We start from the raw sequence: 16,204 nt of genomic DNA, 5'->3' as shown, positions 1-16,204 counted from the left end.
GTCTTTCACCTCCAAAAAAAGTTGCCTGGAGTACCAGGCAATACAGTCCTGGAAAGCATGGTCTCCTGTTTATCTTGGACCCTCCATATGTAAAAATGCAAGAGTAATGACACAGGGAGGGTGGGATGTGGGCAAGAGAGATGGACTCCCTTGCCTGCTACTTAGGAAACCTGCCTCTTATGGCAAGATTTAGGTCCTGGTCCCTGCTCCATAGCCTGACATTTTGTAGTCAACCAGAAAACAAAGCAAAATCAGCACTAAACAATCTAGGTGTCTGGGACCAGATCACATGTGTTTCTCCTGCCAGCAGACTGTCTTATCTAGTACAGTGCAACACCCTGTTTAGGCTCAATTTTTCACCCTTTTCTTTAAATACCACACTCAAACATTGCCTGACTATATGCAAATACTAGTTCAATCAAGCAAAAGATACTGCCATTTTTTAACATTAGGCTTGACTAGTTTTGTAGGTGACATTTCAAATAAAACAGCCATTCTTTCATACCTCCATGAAACAGGCAATGCAGTAATAAATTTATATTTATAGTTTTACAGTTGCATCAGAGCTGCATTCATGCATTTCCTCCTACTGTGCCCTCACAGTACTGTTCTGATAGTATCTGCAGAATTCAAACTGCTGTGTTTCTTAAAACAGTTTACTGAGAGAGAACTGTTCTCTGCATGCTTGCAAGTATTAAAATTATTTCTCCTTGTTCTACATATAAATGAGAACATTTCATGTTTCATATCCAACAAACTGACAAAATGGGACCATGGCATTAGGTTCTAGGTATCAAATTAGTTGCAGTGAACAGATAACAGCTAAGCTGACACACAAATATCCAAGAATATTTTCACTTTCTAGATCATAAGATCTGAAGCTCTCTAGTAGAACATATATTCATGGTGGTTACTTGCAAAACCAGTGTTCACTCTTTGTCCCAGACTTTGCAGATTTGTCGCTCCATTTTCTCAATCTTATGCATTCAAAAGCATTCAGCAGTATACCTTTTTAAACAAGTCATATTTTCTTTACAGAGCTTTAAATCAATCCAGAGTCATTGCGCTGTAGTATATAATACATATGTATATAAATCCATATATATAAAATAGTTACACTCTATGTATTAAATTAAAATTTGAACCATAAATCTGTAGGAAGGCTAATGCCTAGATGTAAACTGGTCATATCATCAAAAAATAACTATTTCTTACATTAACACTGTTAATTTTTGTCCCTAAGCATAGCCTAAAAGTTCTTTGAAAGCTGTCAGTGACAGTTATACTATTTTATCCTATTAGTTTTAAATCCCTCCTCAATATATTGCTAGAAATAGAAAATTCTATTGCCAAACAGAATCTCTAATCCTACAAGATACTGTCCATTTCATGTTTCACCTCTAACCTGACCTTAAAGATTGAAGAAAATGAAAGTATTTATATATGTCAGCTCTACAAAAGTGATTAATTTGATATATATCCCTACGCACTAATAATAGTCATGCAAATAGTTCTATGAGCACAGGAAGAAATGGAGCAGCAACAGCAGCAGAGACCAGGAGGAGCTCAGCAGTGTGGCTGTTCACTGGTTGAATATGAACCAGTCAATAGAATGTGTGTAGGCTGCCAGCATGGTCTTTGCTTCTTGCCATTCTGCCCTGGATACAGAAACCATGGTGCCATATCCAGTGTCCTGTTCACCTCCACAGCTGAGCTCAGCCAAGCCTGCTCACAAAGAGTTCAGACTGGGAAGAGATTAAGACTCCAGGCCATGACCAGTTTTGACCAGCAGATGAATCACTGCATGCTGAAGCCTCAGTTACAGACCAGGGTCCTTAGGGAGTGGTGGCCATTCTGAAAGTGGTGGCCAGCCAAGGCAAAAAGGTAAACTCTAGGACAAGCAGCCAACACCTACATTCACAAAATTTATCGGAACCTTGCCTGCCTCTGAGACCTCTCTTCTCACCTATCAGACTTCACTAAAATCAGCCTCTAGGTTTCAAAAGCAGTGAAGGAAAGGAAATGTACATAAATTCACTTGGGCATTATATAGCTTCATGACAGAAAGTATACGAAAAATAATGAACCATTATCACTCCTTTCATTAGGCCGCAGCCGCATCCTAATGATCTCTAGTGAGCCAACAGCACTAAAAGAGATGGGAGCAATACCTGCCACCCCAGCAGGCCCCTCAGCCTGACAAAGAAGCATTCTGCACGTATCCATACATGCTGGAAAACTGTGAAAGAGCTTGGGATAGAGTAGGTTTACATGACTGGTAAATGTGCATCTCATACATGAGGCTGTCTATGCTTAATATTGGATGCAGCTCAGCTGGAAGAAGTCATCCTTCCCCTGTCTTTCAAGCCTTTTCAGGTTTCTCTCTCAAGGCAAGCATTCTGTACTGTAATGTCACTAACCCCATTCATTTTGTTCCATGGTGTTCCACTGGCGCCTGTAATGGTGATAGGAAAAAAGTGTTCCTGAATACTGTGATTGGCACTGTTAATGACCATGACACTGCAGAGCTGCTGTGTGCTTCAGCAGGGTTAGCTGATTTCAAGACCTGAATTTCCATTTAGCAACGTAAACTAGGAGCATTGCATAGTCTATGAAAAAACATTTTATTGAAAAATCAAATGTTAAGATAGCATAGACAAAAGGACTAAAAACACAGTATCTGAAAAGGGGTGAGGTGCACAAACAACACAAATCAAACACTTCACTTCAAAAAAGAAAATCTACAAGCTCTCTAAAGCTTCTAAAATCATAGTAACAGATCCCACACTGCAGTAACTTAACAGAGCTTTCTATCTTAGTGGTCCTGAGGTGCTGATCTGCACTGGCTGGAAATCTTGTGTGGAAGTGCTCCCCTTCTATCCAAATGTGATTGATACAGTGTCAGAAGGTAAGACCTGAGAACGAGAGTCAACCAAAGAAGCCAAGACTGCTTAGCTATGCATCAGAACCAGCAAGTCATTAGCATGGCCCTGAGTCAGCACTTCCCATTCAACTTTGAAACTCTGAAAGACTTTCTACCTGTTTTTCACCAGATTGCTTTCATATTATTGGTTAGATAAGCCTCATGCAAAAATCATGCCTTTCAGCCACAGTAATTTAGTCATCAACTCCTAACTGTGTTCAGCATTGCTCCTTTCAACTATTTTGGTTGCTGAATTGTAACACTGTGATTTATTCACATTACTGTATGTTGTGCAGGGAAAAACAAATCAGCAAATGGAATGTATTTAAAGTAGTTGAAAGACATATTGTAATGTAGTTTATACTAAAAAATGTACATTGAATGCGATTAATTAAACTGCAGATGAAAATACATTAAATAAATGAATCACTATTTCTGTAAGATTATTCCCTGTGTCTGTGTATATGCTTCAACAAAAGTCCCATCTACAAGATTTGTAACGAATGGTATGTTATTTTTTGTAATGAAGAAAGAAGAAAGTATTTTCTTTCCTGTTCCACATTCAATTACCAAAGCACCAACAGGTTTTCTGGCATACAAAGAGAGTGGAGAAACTGGATGTAGCAGGAACTTCAATAAGCTTGGTTTACATTCTCTTGACGTTCTGGCAAAAGGTTCCTTCTCCTCACAAGGCATGCAGGCAATAACAGCAAGCGTCCTTCTGAGGTCAGTAGTTCAGACACTGAACTGAGGTGTAGACACTGTTATTGAAGTGTTTCTACAGTGCTGCCCATATTAACTAAAAACTAGAATAAGAATTTCAATACTTCCCACTAACAACACTGCAAGTTCAGAATAATTCACATTAAAAGATTTGTTATACAGGAATACAAGGCAGTGTTTACCCTCTGCTATTAAAAAAAAAAACCAATGAAACAACCCAAAACTTGAGCTAAACAAATTAAAGATTACATTTTGAATATTACATTATTTATAAATATGATTTATATCGAGAGATCCAAGATAACAATATTAGAGAAATAGTCTCAGTTATTCTCAACCATTCAAAAATATTATCTCAACAAATGTATCTACTTGGAACTACTACTTCACTGTTAAGTTCCTTGGTTTTTTCCTTCTGTGGAGCTCAGTCACCGATTTGCATCTCTGTAGATGTGACTGGCTCCGTCTCTTTTAAGTGAATCGTTATCACTCCTCCTTGCCTGTGAAAGCAAGCACTTTCGTAAATTTTTCAGCACAGGACAACATATATATGGTGCACAAACAACAGAGACCACATATGGACACTTGACTCTCTAACACTCTCTTTTCTCTTTTTCCCCTCTAAATTATTTATGTAAAACCACCATTTGTGAAGTCCAGCAATTTAAAAATTTATCTTATCTTTTTGCAGGCACAAGTAATTAGCAGTGCAATTTAACATTGATAATTACTCATGGCTACAGTTAAGTTCATTTGCATTTCTAACTACCTGATATGCAAGTGAAGTCAGGTCCACACTACCTAAATTGCACAACAGTTTAACACTGTATCTACAAAACAGATGCAAAACATGTGTCCAGTCTTTAAAACGTAGTCCTAATGAACAAACTCCTAAAAGGTGTTTTGAAGCCTCAGGATACAGGAAAGTATCTAAAGGGATTTTCAGAAGCATATTGGTGCCTCACTCCCATTAGAGAAACATAGAGCAGAAGTTTTCCTCTGAAGGACAAAGCCTTTTTCATATGCTCAGCTAATAAGCATATGCATATTTGTACTTAAACCTTAATTTACCCCTGTGTAAACATGCAACATAGATTTATTTTTAAGAATAAAAATTAAGTATCAAAAGGTAATTATGAAATATTTTTTTAACATACTGAATTGTGTTCTTGAGAAATATTTACAAAACATCTGAGGATCTGGCTGAATATTAACATTAAAAAAATACAATTATTATCCATAAGAATTGTTCTAGTCACATGAACATAATTTTGTTATAGGTGAAAACACAAGTGGAGACTACTAGAGAGATTTTCAGTATGGGGTGGAATTTACATCTGTGCTGAGAGCCAACCCAGGAGGCAGACACTGCCAACAAATGTCTTTGCTCTGAAAACATTTTACCAAGGACAGGAACCAAATATATTGCAGGTGAAATTCTCTATTGTGCAGGGGTCCTGCACAGGTCTTCATGTTATACAAGTCCTACTTAAATACTACTCCAGAGTTGCACAAATCTACTGCACAGGCAAGAAATTTCCCTTGGAAGAATTCCTTGTGCCCTTTGAAAAGGATGTACTTCAATAGCATCAATCATAGTCTCTTAAGCAATAAATCTTGTGCTGGCCTCTGCACAGGAGTGGGCACACCTTGCAGATTATCTCTCCTGTTTTGCAGAAATGTTGGAAAACCTACAATGCTTCAGAGTTTGCATTATGCAGACTGGATTGACATTGCATATATACAAACTTCAAGACAGTGTGTAAACACGTTAGTTACTGAAATGGTCAAGACAAAAGGCACGTGAGTACTTTAGGTTTAGGTATTCACAACTTCTGGCCCCATGCTGAAATCCTCATCTCACTGAAATAGTTGAGAGATGTTACTGACCTTGGTGAGGCCAATATCTCACCCCATCTTTTCAACTGATAGTTACTTGTCATCGCTAGCTTGTCTTCTAGCCCTATCTCTACCTCAGACTCTATTAGTGAAATTTCTCTGTGTCAGACTTCTCAGAAACCTCTCCTATTCTGAGGAAAAAGTTCAAAACAATGAGAATCACCCTGCATCCTCACCTGGCTCACAATTGTGGTATAGGATTTCAGGGCACATATCCTCAAAAGAAATCAGGTGGCAAGTACCCCAAATGCTACTTACACGTCAATAAAATTCCTCTGTATTCTCCTGTCCCCCACCCCAGCACCCAAATTCCTGGCACCTTGGCCACATGCACCTAAGCATCACTACCACCTCATGGAAATGAGCTGCCCAGATCTGCAGATAATGCCAAAGACTGAGAATATCAAAGTAGGGCTCTCCAATAAGATGATCTTGATCTGTGAATGGACCTAGTGCATCCAATTCACTAGACACAGCTCCTTGGTCATTCTTAAACAGTATTTAAATTGGAAAAAAAATAAACAACTGGAATACAGGATCCTCAGTCATCAGCAACAAAGCTGAGTATTTCACCAGTTACTTTCTTGACCATAATTATTAAATAACTCCAACAGGACTAAATGAAAGAGCTCTGTACCATAACTGTCAAGAACTTTGCAGCAGAGTTGTCCAAACCTGGCAATGGTTCACATCTTTGATCTCATTCAGAAAATCAGGGGAACAATCTTGGGTCTCTCATTTCCTCATGAAAGCTCTGATCAGTGTGCTGATAGCTCTAATGGGCACATCAGCACTCTTGTGTGTGCTTTGCTCACACTTCTCTTACACTCTCTCCCTTTACCCTTCCTTCTTGGGAAACAGCAATATGTAAGTAAAACAAACAAGCAAACAAACAAAAAAACCCAAACTAACAAACAGAAAAGGTAGGGAAAGAATATTTACTTCCCTGAGAGTAATCACTTCTTTCTTCTGAGATGCCTGTATGGGACACAGGTCCCCTGTGTTTTTGAACCTCTTTCTTGTTGCCCTTAGTGTTGCCCCCCTTATATTGTGTGGTGGGCAATTTATTCAGGATCCAGGATCCTTCCTTTTGCCAAAGCTCCAAGAAATTCTTCTTCGCTACCCCTAATCCACTCACTTTGCAAACAAGGGCTGCCTCACTTCTTTTTTTCTGAACCTTTTATATTTCTAGCACAGCTGTTTTGAAGAACTAGTCAGCACAGACCTCTTCACCTATCGTTACAGATCTCTTCTTCTCCACACCTTCTAATTGCACATTCATTTCCGGGTTCTTGCTTCATGGAGCCATCTTTGTCAGCATTGCCTTCGCCTCCCAGATTCCCAACCCCATGACTTCTGGATTTTTTCCCCTCCATGGAGGATGTGACCTGCTCCTGGTGCAACAGCTTAACACAGCAATATGTCACTCCACCAGAAATCTCTTACTTTGTAGCAATGGTTTCTCTTGCCTGTCTTTATTCTTACAATAAAAGAATAGAGTTCAAGCTATAGGATGGCTTTTAGACTTGTGAGTCAGATGATCTGCTCTCTAATGCATGTCTTCTTCGACATTGACTACGACGGAAAACTAGCTGTCACCTCAGTCTGGATGTCTACATTTTGTTGAACAAAATTAGAGCACTGGTTCTCAGGTTACACCTGTGATGACAAATGGATTAATGCTGAACTGGTTGTTGAATTCTGAATGAATTCTGAAGTCCACAGATCACTTCTAAGCAGTCTGTGAGAGGTCTAAAAGGAAAGCAAGTTTTAAAATGTTATAATGCAATAAAATTCTGTGACAACTCTAAGAAAGCACAGACAGAAAAGGTTAAAAGCTACTGCACTGAATCTATTTTATTACAATGATGATTACATTGTAATATTGTTTACTCTTAACAAAAAAACATATATCAGAGTGCAAGAATAGGCCCTGACCATGACCATAGAGTCCTCCTGTAGCACATATTATAAATCTTCCTAATCTTGCATTGCAAATGTTTCATTTTCATGCACAGCTTTTAGACAATTCTTTGCTATATTAGACAGACTATTAAAATGCCTGCTCTTGCTGCCTTAGCTACTTGCCCTTCACATTTTAAGAATTACTTTAAAAGTCATGGTCTGTGTCACTGTGGGTACCTATATTTAACAAGAGAAAAAGGATAGCCGGAGAGGTCTGCTTAGCTTAGGTGACTGGGACATGAAAAGTGCATCTTGAACTAGTAGCTTTAATAACCACCCAACACCTACCATGCCAAAGACGAACACCATCATGAAATTGTCATAATTACATTAAGAGAAAAAAATAAAAAATTGTGTGGTACCTGAGCTTTGTGTGGGTTTTCTGCCTAAGAATAAATTTTAGCTGAAACAAGTCACATGCTATGTTGGTTTTAAATAACTGTATTTTCCAATGGCTGCAGACCTCTGGGCTTGGTCAGACTGTTACTGAAGTTGCTTTTGTGGTTTGGCCACCAATTCCAATGTCTTTTAGTAAGTGCCAAAAAAAGAACCCAACTTGACAACAGCCTTAAAAAATGCCTGTAGTCTACTAACGGTCTCATAGATGTGACACACATTATGAATCAACCCCATAAATCTGTCCCCCAGAAGGATTTATTCTGCCTTGAACAGAAGCTCCCAGTGAAGAAGTTCCTCAGGATCCAAATCTCTCGACCCAAAACAAGCTGTTCCTCAACTGCCTTGCAGTCAAAGCGAATTACTCTTGGGGCATGGCTTTCATGTTCCCACTTCTCCTGGATAAACTTCCACACAAACCGAAGAGGCGGGAGGGCGGAGGAACGTGCTCTTACAAGCCGTATCCAAATCCTTCCCGCTCCCTCCTGGTTTTACAGCGGTGGCACCAGCGGGTGCGGGGGCCGGCGGGAGGCCCCTGCGGCGGCCCAGGCCACAGCCCGCCGCCTCCCAGCGCCGCCGCCTCGGCCCCCCGGCCCGCATGACATCATCGGGACGGCTCGGGATCGATCCCCGCCGGCCGCCGGTTCGGGCGGGCGCTGCTCCGCGGCGGCCGCCGCTGCCGCCCTGCGCGCCCAGGGGGAACGCCGGCCCTGCCGCGGACGGAACGGGCTAACATCGGATCCATCCCCGCCGCCATGAAGCGAGAGCGCTGACGGCTCTGCGCCGGCTTCGGGCTGCGCGTCGGGAAGCCGCTCCACGGGCTGCGGGGGGCGAAGGTGCGGTGTCCTCACGGCCCCGCGGCGAATGCGCCCTCCACGAACAACGGCACTTATTAAGGAGTCCTGCCTGGCTCGGGGGTCAGGAAGAAGGAATTCACCGGGTGGGAATCGGGAGAGAGGAAAAGGAGCCACGAGCGGGAAGATCAGGCAGCAGCAGCTGAAGAAGAAACCGCCCGGTCCCTCTCCTGACACAGGCTGCAACGCGCAACGCGGCGGGCGCCTCCAGACCCCTATTGTAACCGAATGGGGCGGGAGGGGAAGCCCAGCGGCATAAACAAGGAGCACAGGACCTGATTCCTTCCCCTCCCTTTCCTCACTGGCTTGCCCAGGCTCGCCAGTAAATCCAGCTCGGCTATGCATCGCGATGGGAACGTGCTGCCAAGGAGGCTGCCTTCCCATCACTGAGGATGGTGCCTTTCCCTCACTGAGGAGGCTGCTGCTGCTGCCGCCGGGGCTGCCCGAACACCACTGAGGACTCTGCTGCCGCCGCGGAGGTTGCCGTGCCCTCACTGAGACAGCCGCAGCTGCCGCCGCCGAGGCTGCCGTGCCCTCATCGAGACGGCCGCCGCCGCTGCGTTACTGGGAGAGATTGTAGCGCTGCGACAGGGGAGGACGGGGCTCGGCGCGCAGGGGGGGAGGCGCGGCGAGCATGCGCCGCCAGAGCCACTGACTGGATCCTCGGCCAAGGTACCGAGGTAAAAAAAAAAAAAAAAAAAAAAAAAAAGGAAAAAAAGGAAAAAAGGAAAAGGGTTGAGAGAAAGAAGCATGAAAGACAGCAGAGGAGAATAGAAAAGACCGCCAGGATAAAGCAGCCCTCGGTCGGCGGCAAGCAGCAGCTCTGGCATGTGGGGATCTCCGGCACCAACAGGTAGGAGGAGAGGGGCTGGGGGCGCCGAGGGCTGCCGCGGCTGCAGGTGCGTGCGGGGAGGGCTCCCCCGCTCAGGGAGCGGGCCTGGGGGGTGATTTCCAAAGAAGCGGCATGATGAAAGCGCTCACAGACAATGCCTCTTCCGCTCACCCCAGCTCCCCGCCGCGGGGGGCTCTCGCACGGCTCCGGCAGATGCGGCTGATGCCAAGCAGCGGCACCCGGGCTGCCTTGCAGTGCGGCGCAGTCCAGCCCTGCATGGCGGGGCGAGGGGGAGCGGCTGTGCCCGTGAGTGTGTGAGTGTATGTGTGTGTCAGCGGCGGTGCGAGGGTGCCAGCGAGCGCCGGGTGTGCAGCGTGCGGGAGTGTGTGCGGAGGCAGGGCCGGCCGCCGCGGGGACAGATCCACGGAGGAGGGGGAGCGGCGGGGCTGGCGGGAGGGGGAGGGGGAGCCTGATTTCATGGTTTTAAAACGATGCCATGATCTGATCAGCCTCTGTTTACACAGCAGCAATCAGGCTCTTTTGTGGACGGTAAGAATGAAAGGATTTTTGCTGGGATTCAGTGGGAATATCCTTTGTACACCCGAGGTGGCATAGGAAACACTTCGTGTGAATAACGGAGGAGCCTGATCATGACTGCTGTGGCTCCTGTCCCTGGCTCTGGAGGGAGAAAAAAAGAAAAACAAACCCCAAGAAACCCCAGCAACAGACAGTTCTTTATTTTATTTTATTTTATTGCATGAAATGTGTTCCGGTAGGATTCACTGGGAGGATTAGTGGGAATCGCGGAGCCCTAATTAGCTAAAAAAAAAAATATCAATTTATATGTTTATCTAAGCATAACCAAAACTAGCCCTCCCAAAAGGATGGGCATTAAATCTTGGCTGCGTTGCCTATTTTTGCTCAGTATTTACACTGACCGTTGCTTATTATGAATTATGTCGAGGCTTTAACGATTTGCATTAAAGCGGGGGAGGGGGGGAACGACACCCTAAAGCATACTGCTATCGACTGTCTGGATACCTGTTTATCTAAAAGCCTAAATGATAAAATTATAGTTTATAGAAGGAAGGGAGGGGAATCATGAATGCTGCTTCTCTTACAATATGCATAACCTAACACTGTGCTTAATGTGCTTTGGTGATTTGGGTTAAAAAACATAAATTCTGCAGGCTTTCTTTGGGTGTGATCCGTATCAACATAGCAGCTGCCTCTTAAAACATTGACAAATACAGTAGACATAAAATAAATGTAGGTAATGTCAAAATATCAGTGGTCTTTGGGGATTTTTAAAAAAGATGTCAGTGATTAACTCTTGGGCTCACAAACTGGGAATCTTTTGATTCATAAAATCTCTGAGGCTTTCACTGTGACATTATATGTGCTACCAAATATAAGGGGCATTGGTCAGTCGGAAACTGTAATAAGCCAAATCTGTCAATAATCAATCATACTAAAGAGTAAGTATATTAAAAAAAAGCCTCATGATTTTAAAAAACAAACAATAGTACTCAAATTTACAACTTCATTTGGTTCTCCATAAATTAACATCTTTGTTAGCACTTTCTGACATCATTTTGTGTTAACTTAAGAACTGATAGCTCGTTTTTTTTCAGATATTTTGATGGCATGACAAATCAGAAAGAAGAGGATGTACTGTATGACTAGACACAAGATCAGTTCTGTTTGTGGATTACATTTTCAGTAAGATGTATGGATCTATTTTTTCCTTGTTCTTAAATATAGATCATGAGACTTGACTGAGGCAATATACATATCATCCATCCATCTATGGCGAACTACAGCCATGCAGCTGACAACATTTTACAAAATCTCTCTCCTTTAACAGCTTTTCTGAAACTGACTTCACTGGGTTTCATAATAGGAGTCAGTGTTGTGGGTAACCTTCTGATCTCCATTTTGCTAGTCAAAGATAAGACCTTGCATAGAGCTCCTTACTACTTCCTGTTGGATCTTTGCTGCTCAGATATCCTCAGATCTGCAATTTGTTTCCCATTTGTTTTCACCTCTGTGAAAAATGGCTCTACTTGGACGTATGGGACTCTTACTTGCAAGGTGATTGCCTTTTTGGGGGTTTTGTCCTGCTTTCACACTGCTTTCATGTTATTCTGCATAAGCGTCACAAGATACTTAGCTATTGCCCACCACCGTTTTTATACGAAAAGACTGACCTTCTGGACTTGTTTGGCTGTTATCTGTATGGTTTGGACTCTCTCTGTAGCCATGGCTTTCCCCCCAGTTTTAGATGTGGGCACCTACTCGTTCATTAGGGAGGAAGACCAATGCACTTTCCAGCATCGTTCCTTCAGGGCTAATGATTCCTTGGGATTTATGCTTCTTCTTGCCCTTATCCTCCTAGCCACACAGCTTGTCTACCTCAAGCTGATATTTTTTGTTCACGATCGCAGGAAAATGAAGCCAGTCCAGTTTGTTGCAGCAGTGAGCCAGAACTGGACTTTTCATGGTCCTGGAGCGAGTGGTCAAGCAGCTGCTAATTGGCTGGCTGGATTCGGAAGGGGTCCCACACCTCCAACCTTGTTGGGAATCAGGCAAAATGCGAACACCACGGGCAGGAGGAGGCTACTGGTTTTAGATGAGTTCAAAATGGAGAAGAGAATCAGCAGAATGTTCTACATCATGACATTTCTCTTTCTGACCTTGTGGGGTCCCTATTTGGTAGCCTGTTACTGGAGAGTTTTTGCAAGAGGGCCTGTAGTACCTGGGGGATTTCTAACGGCCGCTGTCTGGATGAGTTTTGCCCAAGCTGGAATCAATCCTTTTGTCTGCATTTTCTCCAACAGGGAGCTGAGGCGCTGTTTCAGCACAACCCTTCTTTACTGCAGAAAATCCAGGTTACCAAGGGAACCTTACTGTGTTATATGAGGGAGCATCTGTAAATCTTTAGCCTTGTGAAACACTACCATTCTCTGCTAAGCAATTGTGGCCTGTAGCCATGTCTTGAGGAGAAAATCAAGAATGGGATGTCAGCAGCTGTAAGGATTTGGGCAACATTCTGCAGTCTTTGCAATAGCTCACCTCTAATCCTGTTTTAAACCTAAACATGTTCCTGCTGACCACTGCTGAAGGTTTGTAATTAAGAACAAAGGACTGAACTACTGCCCTGAATTCCTTTATGTGGTTGAAATCTAGATAATGAAAGTAGCAGGTGCTAAGTATCAGTGCTAAATGCTGTGTATATCACTACATAAAATAAGAACATCAGAAAGATTAGCATTGGACATCTTAATAAATTAAGTTGATATGAGGTTAATGTGTTGATAAAACTAATTTTAGACATCTGAAGACCTTTAAAACATTTCATACAATTATTATTTTGCAAAGACTGAAAACTGGGGACTCAAGTACTGTAACTGATTAAAGATGTACCATGCATTATTGGATTATCACACTTACAAATCTGTTTGCCTTGTGAGTAAGTTTTGAGGAGCATTCCAAAGCAGTATTTTTGTTCAGATTTCGAATTTAATTTTTTTTCCAAATATATTACTCTTTCTAAATACCATTTTCCTTAAGAGTGAAATTACTAACATTTAACTGTATTCTGTGTTTTTTGCTGATTTGGTATAAAGTTTAATAGACTCTTATTTATATTTTCTAAAAAGCTAGATATCAGTCTGTTAGGCAACGTTAACAACAATATCCAGTCATAATTGAAGAGTTATAATTATACAGAATAAACACATGTTGCCTTAAAGGGTTATCTAGTATCTTCCATTTTGTTTAGCATTGAAGCAAATAAGCAAGGAAAATTGAATCAATAACTCTGGTCAGTCATTTGGGAGTGCATGAAAGATCACTTAGTCCTCTTTTTTCCTTTTTACTCCAATGGTTCCCAAAATCAATATGCACATCACTGGGATTATATGATTTTTTTCTAGGTGTGCCGCCCTTTCTAGTTTGTTCTGAGAAACACAGGCAGTTGATGTATGTTTATATTTTGAGACAGCTGTCATGGGGAGACCGCAGCCTTAGTATGATATCTTGCACAATTTGTGAAGCATTTATTCTACTGAAGGCACAGTCTTGTTTATATTTTCTGCACATTTTGGTGTATTGGTTGTTTTAAATTATTTAAGTTTTAACTTGTGAAAGCATATAATATGATTTCTTAGTGTTTTAGAAATACATTAGAGTCTGTGAGTCTTTCCTTCTTTCAGATACAGATGTGTGGATTTCAATATAAAGTTGCATTTGCCAAAATTTACCTGTGTAGCTTGTTAATTTTCTTGGAATAAAATTTTACATTTTTCCAGTTATACAATTAACCTTTTTATTTTGTCTAGTGAGCTAGCATGAAGTACTGAGAATGTAGCCATTATGACTTATTATCCTTTGCAGTCACTGTATTCCCAAACTGTAAATGCATGAATGGTGGGGACCACAGGATTGATAAATTATATTATCTACAGTAGCACTATTGTGTAGTTTATCATAATTACCCATCTATCTGTTCTAATATGTCACTTATATTTAAAGTTACAACACAGTATTTAACATTAACTTCACTGTTTAATTTTGGAATATGTGTATATTTGAAGCACAACATCATGAGTTGGTCAATCATAAAAACACAGATTTTTCTTAATTTTGGGAGACACAAAACTAGAGGTCTTAATTCAGTATTGGTATATCTTGTCCTTTGTTGCAGTTTTATGACCAGCAAGTTAATATATAAATACACAAGCAGCAGTCAATAATGGAAATACTTAAATTTGTATGATAACATTATACAACATATGCAACAATTCAGACAGTTGTGTCTATATGTGATCAGACAACTTGATCAAAGATTTGATGAGCAATCTGTTTGACCTCACATACACTTTTATACTGAGGTTGATTGGTTGAGAGGCATGGCTTTATATACTGTGTTGAAACAGAAAAATTGCTAAAATAATGAGTCCTCATCAGTATAAGAATGTTTTAGAACGTAATTTGAAATGGGACCAATAAACTTCTACCAAAAGGACATTTTTATTACACTGAAAAAGGCTTTGAAATTAAGGTATTTAAGCAGTTTTCAGAGATAGCAAGAAGGAATAAAAACTGAATTGTATGTTGAGAAAAATTCTGAAAGTCATCCCACTTAAGTTTATTAAAAGGTTGATTGGCAATAACTTCAGTCTAATTTCTATAAAATAGTAACCTTTACAAGGAACATAGATATTACATATTGTAATAAAGAAGTACATATAAATAAAGTTGTAAATAATGTTATAGTTGTAGAAGTAGTCAGTTCTGAGGATTAGCCAGAAAATTTTCAACTACGAAATTTCAAAAGCTGCAAATCTGGGGCCTGACCTAACTCCTAATAAAGTCAGTTGGTGTTTTCCCATTAACTTCATTCGTAGCAGAAGCAGGCCCTAGCATTTCTATAGTACTATGCTTCTGAAATACTAAGAAGGCTGTATTTACTATGCAGTGGGAAAAGAGGAAAAAAAAATTAAAAATATTTCCCTGGAAGTTTTGCAAGCAGTAACTGATGTAAATTAAAATAATAAACAGTAAATAAGTCTGAAAGCAAATATTTTGATAAATGTTTTTCTTTTGATATGAATATAATTCCTTTGGCTATATGAAAATAAGCAACTGTATTACTACCTGACAAAGGACAGGTACTTTTTCTTTAGTGAATTTTTATAATTGTTCCAGTAAGAAGTCTTGTGACAGAAGTATTTTATTTTTCTCCAGCATTAAAAGGACAAGGGGATGTTCAGTGAAATTAAAAGCCAACATATGAAGTAACGTTTTATGGAAAGTTATTACTCAATGGAACTCACTGGCACAGAATGTCAAGTAGTTTAGAGAGATTCCTACAAGAACTATATGTATGCATGAATTAAAGCAGTTCTTGCAGTTTTTGTCATCAGTGTCATTTTGATCCTAGTCAGCATATCAAAACTAATGTATTAAGGTATAAATTCAAAGGAGCAAGAAGGTTCATTCCAATTCATACACTATTGTGTCATAATGTGAAAAGCCTTTTGCTTTTATTTTAGTACAGGAGCTAAGCTATTGCCAAAGCTAGAATACAGGGCTGGTAGTTACTCTTTTCAGAATAGCAAAGAAAATCACACTATTTTATATCTGCGTCGATCTTTAATGCTCATGGGTAATGTGAAGTTAACGGTTTTAATTTTTTGATGACAAAAAAAGAGTAAGAACAAATTTCCTGGAGAAAAGGCTGTCTACCCCTGTTGCTTTCCTGCCCTCTCTAGCCCCACCAGTCCTTCGACAGCCTCTCCATCAATCCTTCTACAAGAGTAAATGTTTCCTATACTGAGTGTTGTATTTATCCTGTCCTTGAGAAGTATGTCAGCCATCCCTCCTCCCCAGTAGATAAGATTCTGCAGCACCTTCCCAGTGTTTGTCAGTGTCTGTGTTCCCTTCCTGAGGACAGAGAGGGACCGCCAGTTCCTTCCAGCTGGTTTTGCAGCTCATGGAGTCACCATCTCAGGGCACTTGGCTAGTGCACTGGGTATCTCTGTCTTTTGTCTTTGGTCATGAAGCAGATCCGGTTTCGGCTGTGCAGAGGAAAATGAGAATTGGGAG

General features: G+C 41.1%; 1 protein-coding gene across 3 annotated transcripts; it reads left to right on the top strand.

The window, feature by feature from the left end:
• The first annotated feature begins 8,903 nt into the window (after nt 1-8,903).
• Nucleotides 8,904-13,910, top strand: GPR85 (G protein-coupled receptor 85). 3 transcript variants are annotated; one of them, XM_027665650.1, is made up of 2 exons: nt 8,904-9,613; nt 11,227-13,910. In XM_027665650.1, exon 2 carries the CDS (start codon nt 11,402-11,404, stop codon nt 12,512-12,514), a length of 1,113 nt encoding a protein of 370 aa, XP_027521451.1. In that variant the 5' UTR covers nt 8,904-9,613; nt 11,227-11,401; the 3' UTR covers nt 12,515-13,910. The 3 variants fall into 3 exon arrangements, with proteins under 3 accessions (XP_027521451.1, XP_027521466.1, XP_027521458.1); XM_027665665.1 differs by lacking the exon at nt 8,904-9,613 and adding an exon at nt 9,667-9,898; XM_027665657.1 differs by lacking the exon at nt 8,904-9,613 and adding an exon at nt 10,042-10,141.
• The last annotated feature ends 2,294 nt before the right edge of the window (nt 13,911-16,204 follow it).

Source organism: Corapipo altera, unplaced genomic scaffold (assembly GCF_003945725.1).
Source record: "Corapipo altera isolate COAL_440 unplaced genomic scaffold, ASM394572v1 1, whole genome shotgun sequence".
NCBI lineage: Eukaryota > Metazoa > Chordata > Aves > Passeriformes > Pipridae > Corapipo > Corapipo altera.
This window is presented reverse-complemented; position numbering and strand designations above follow the sequence as displayed.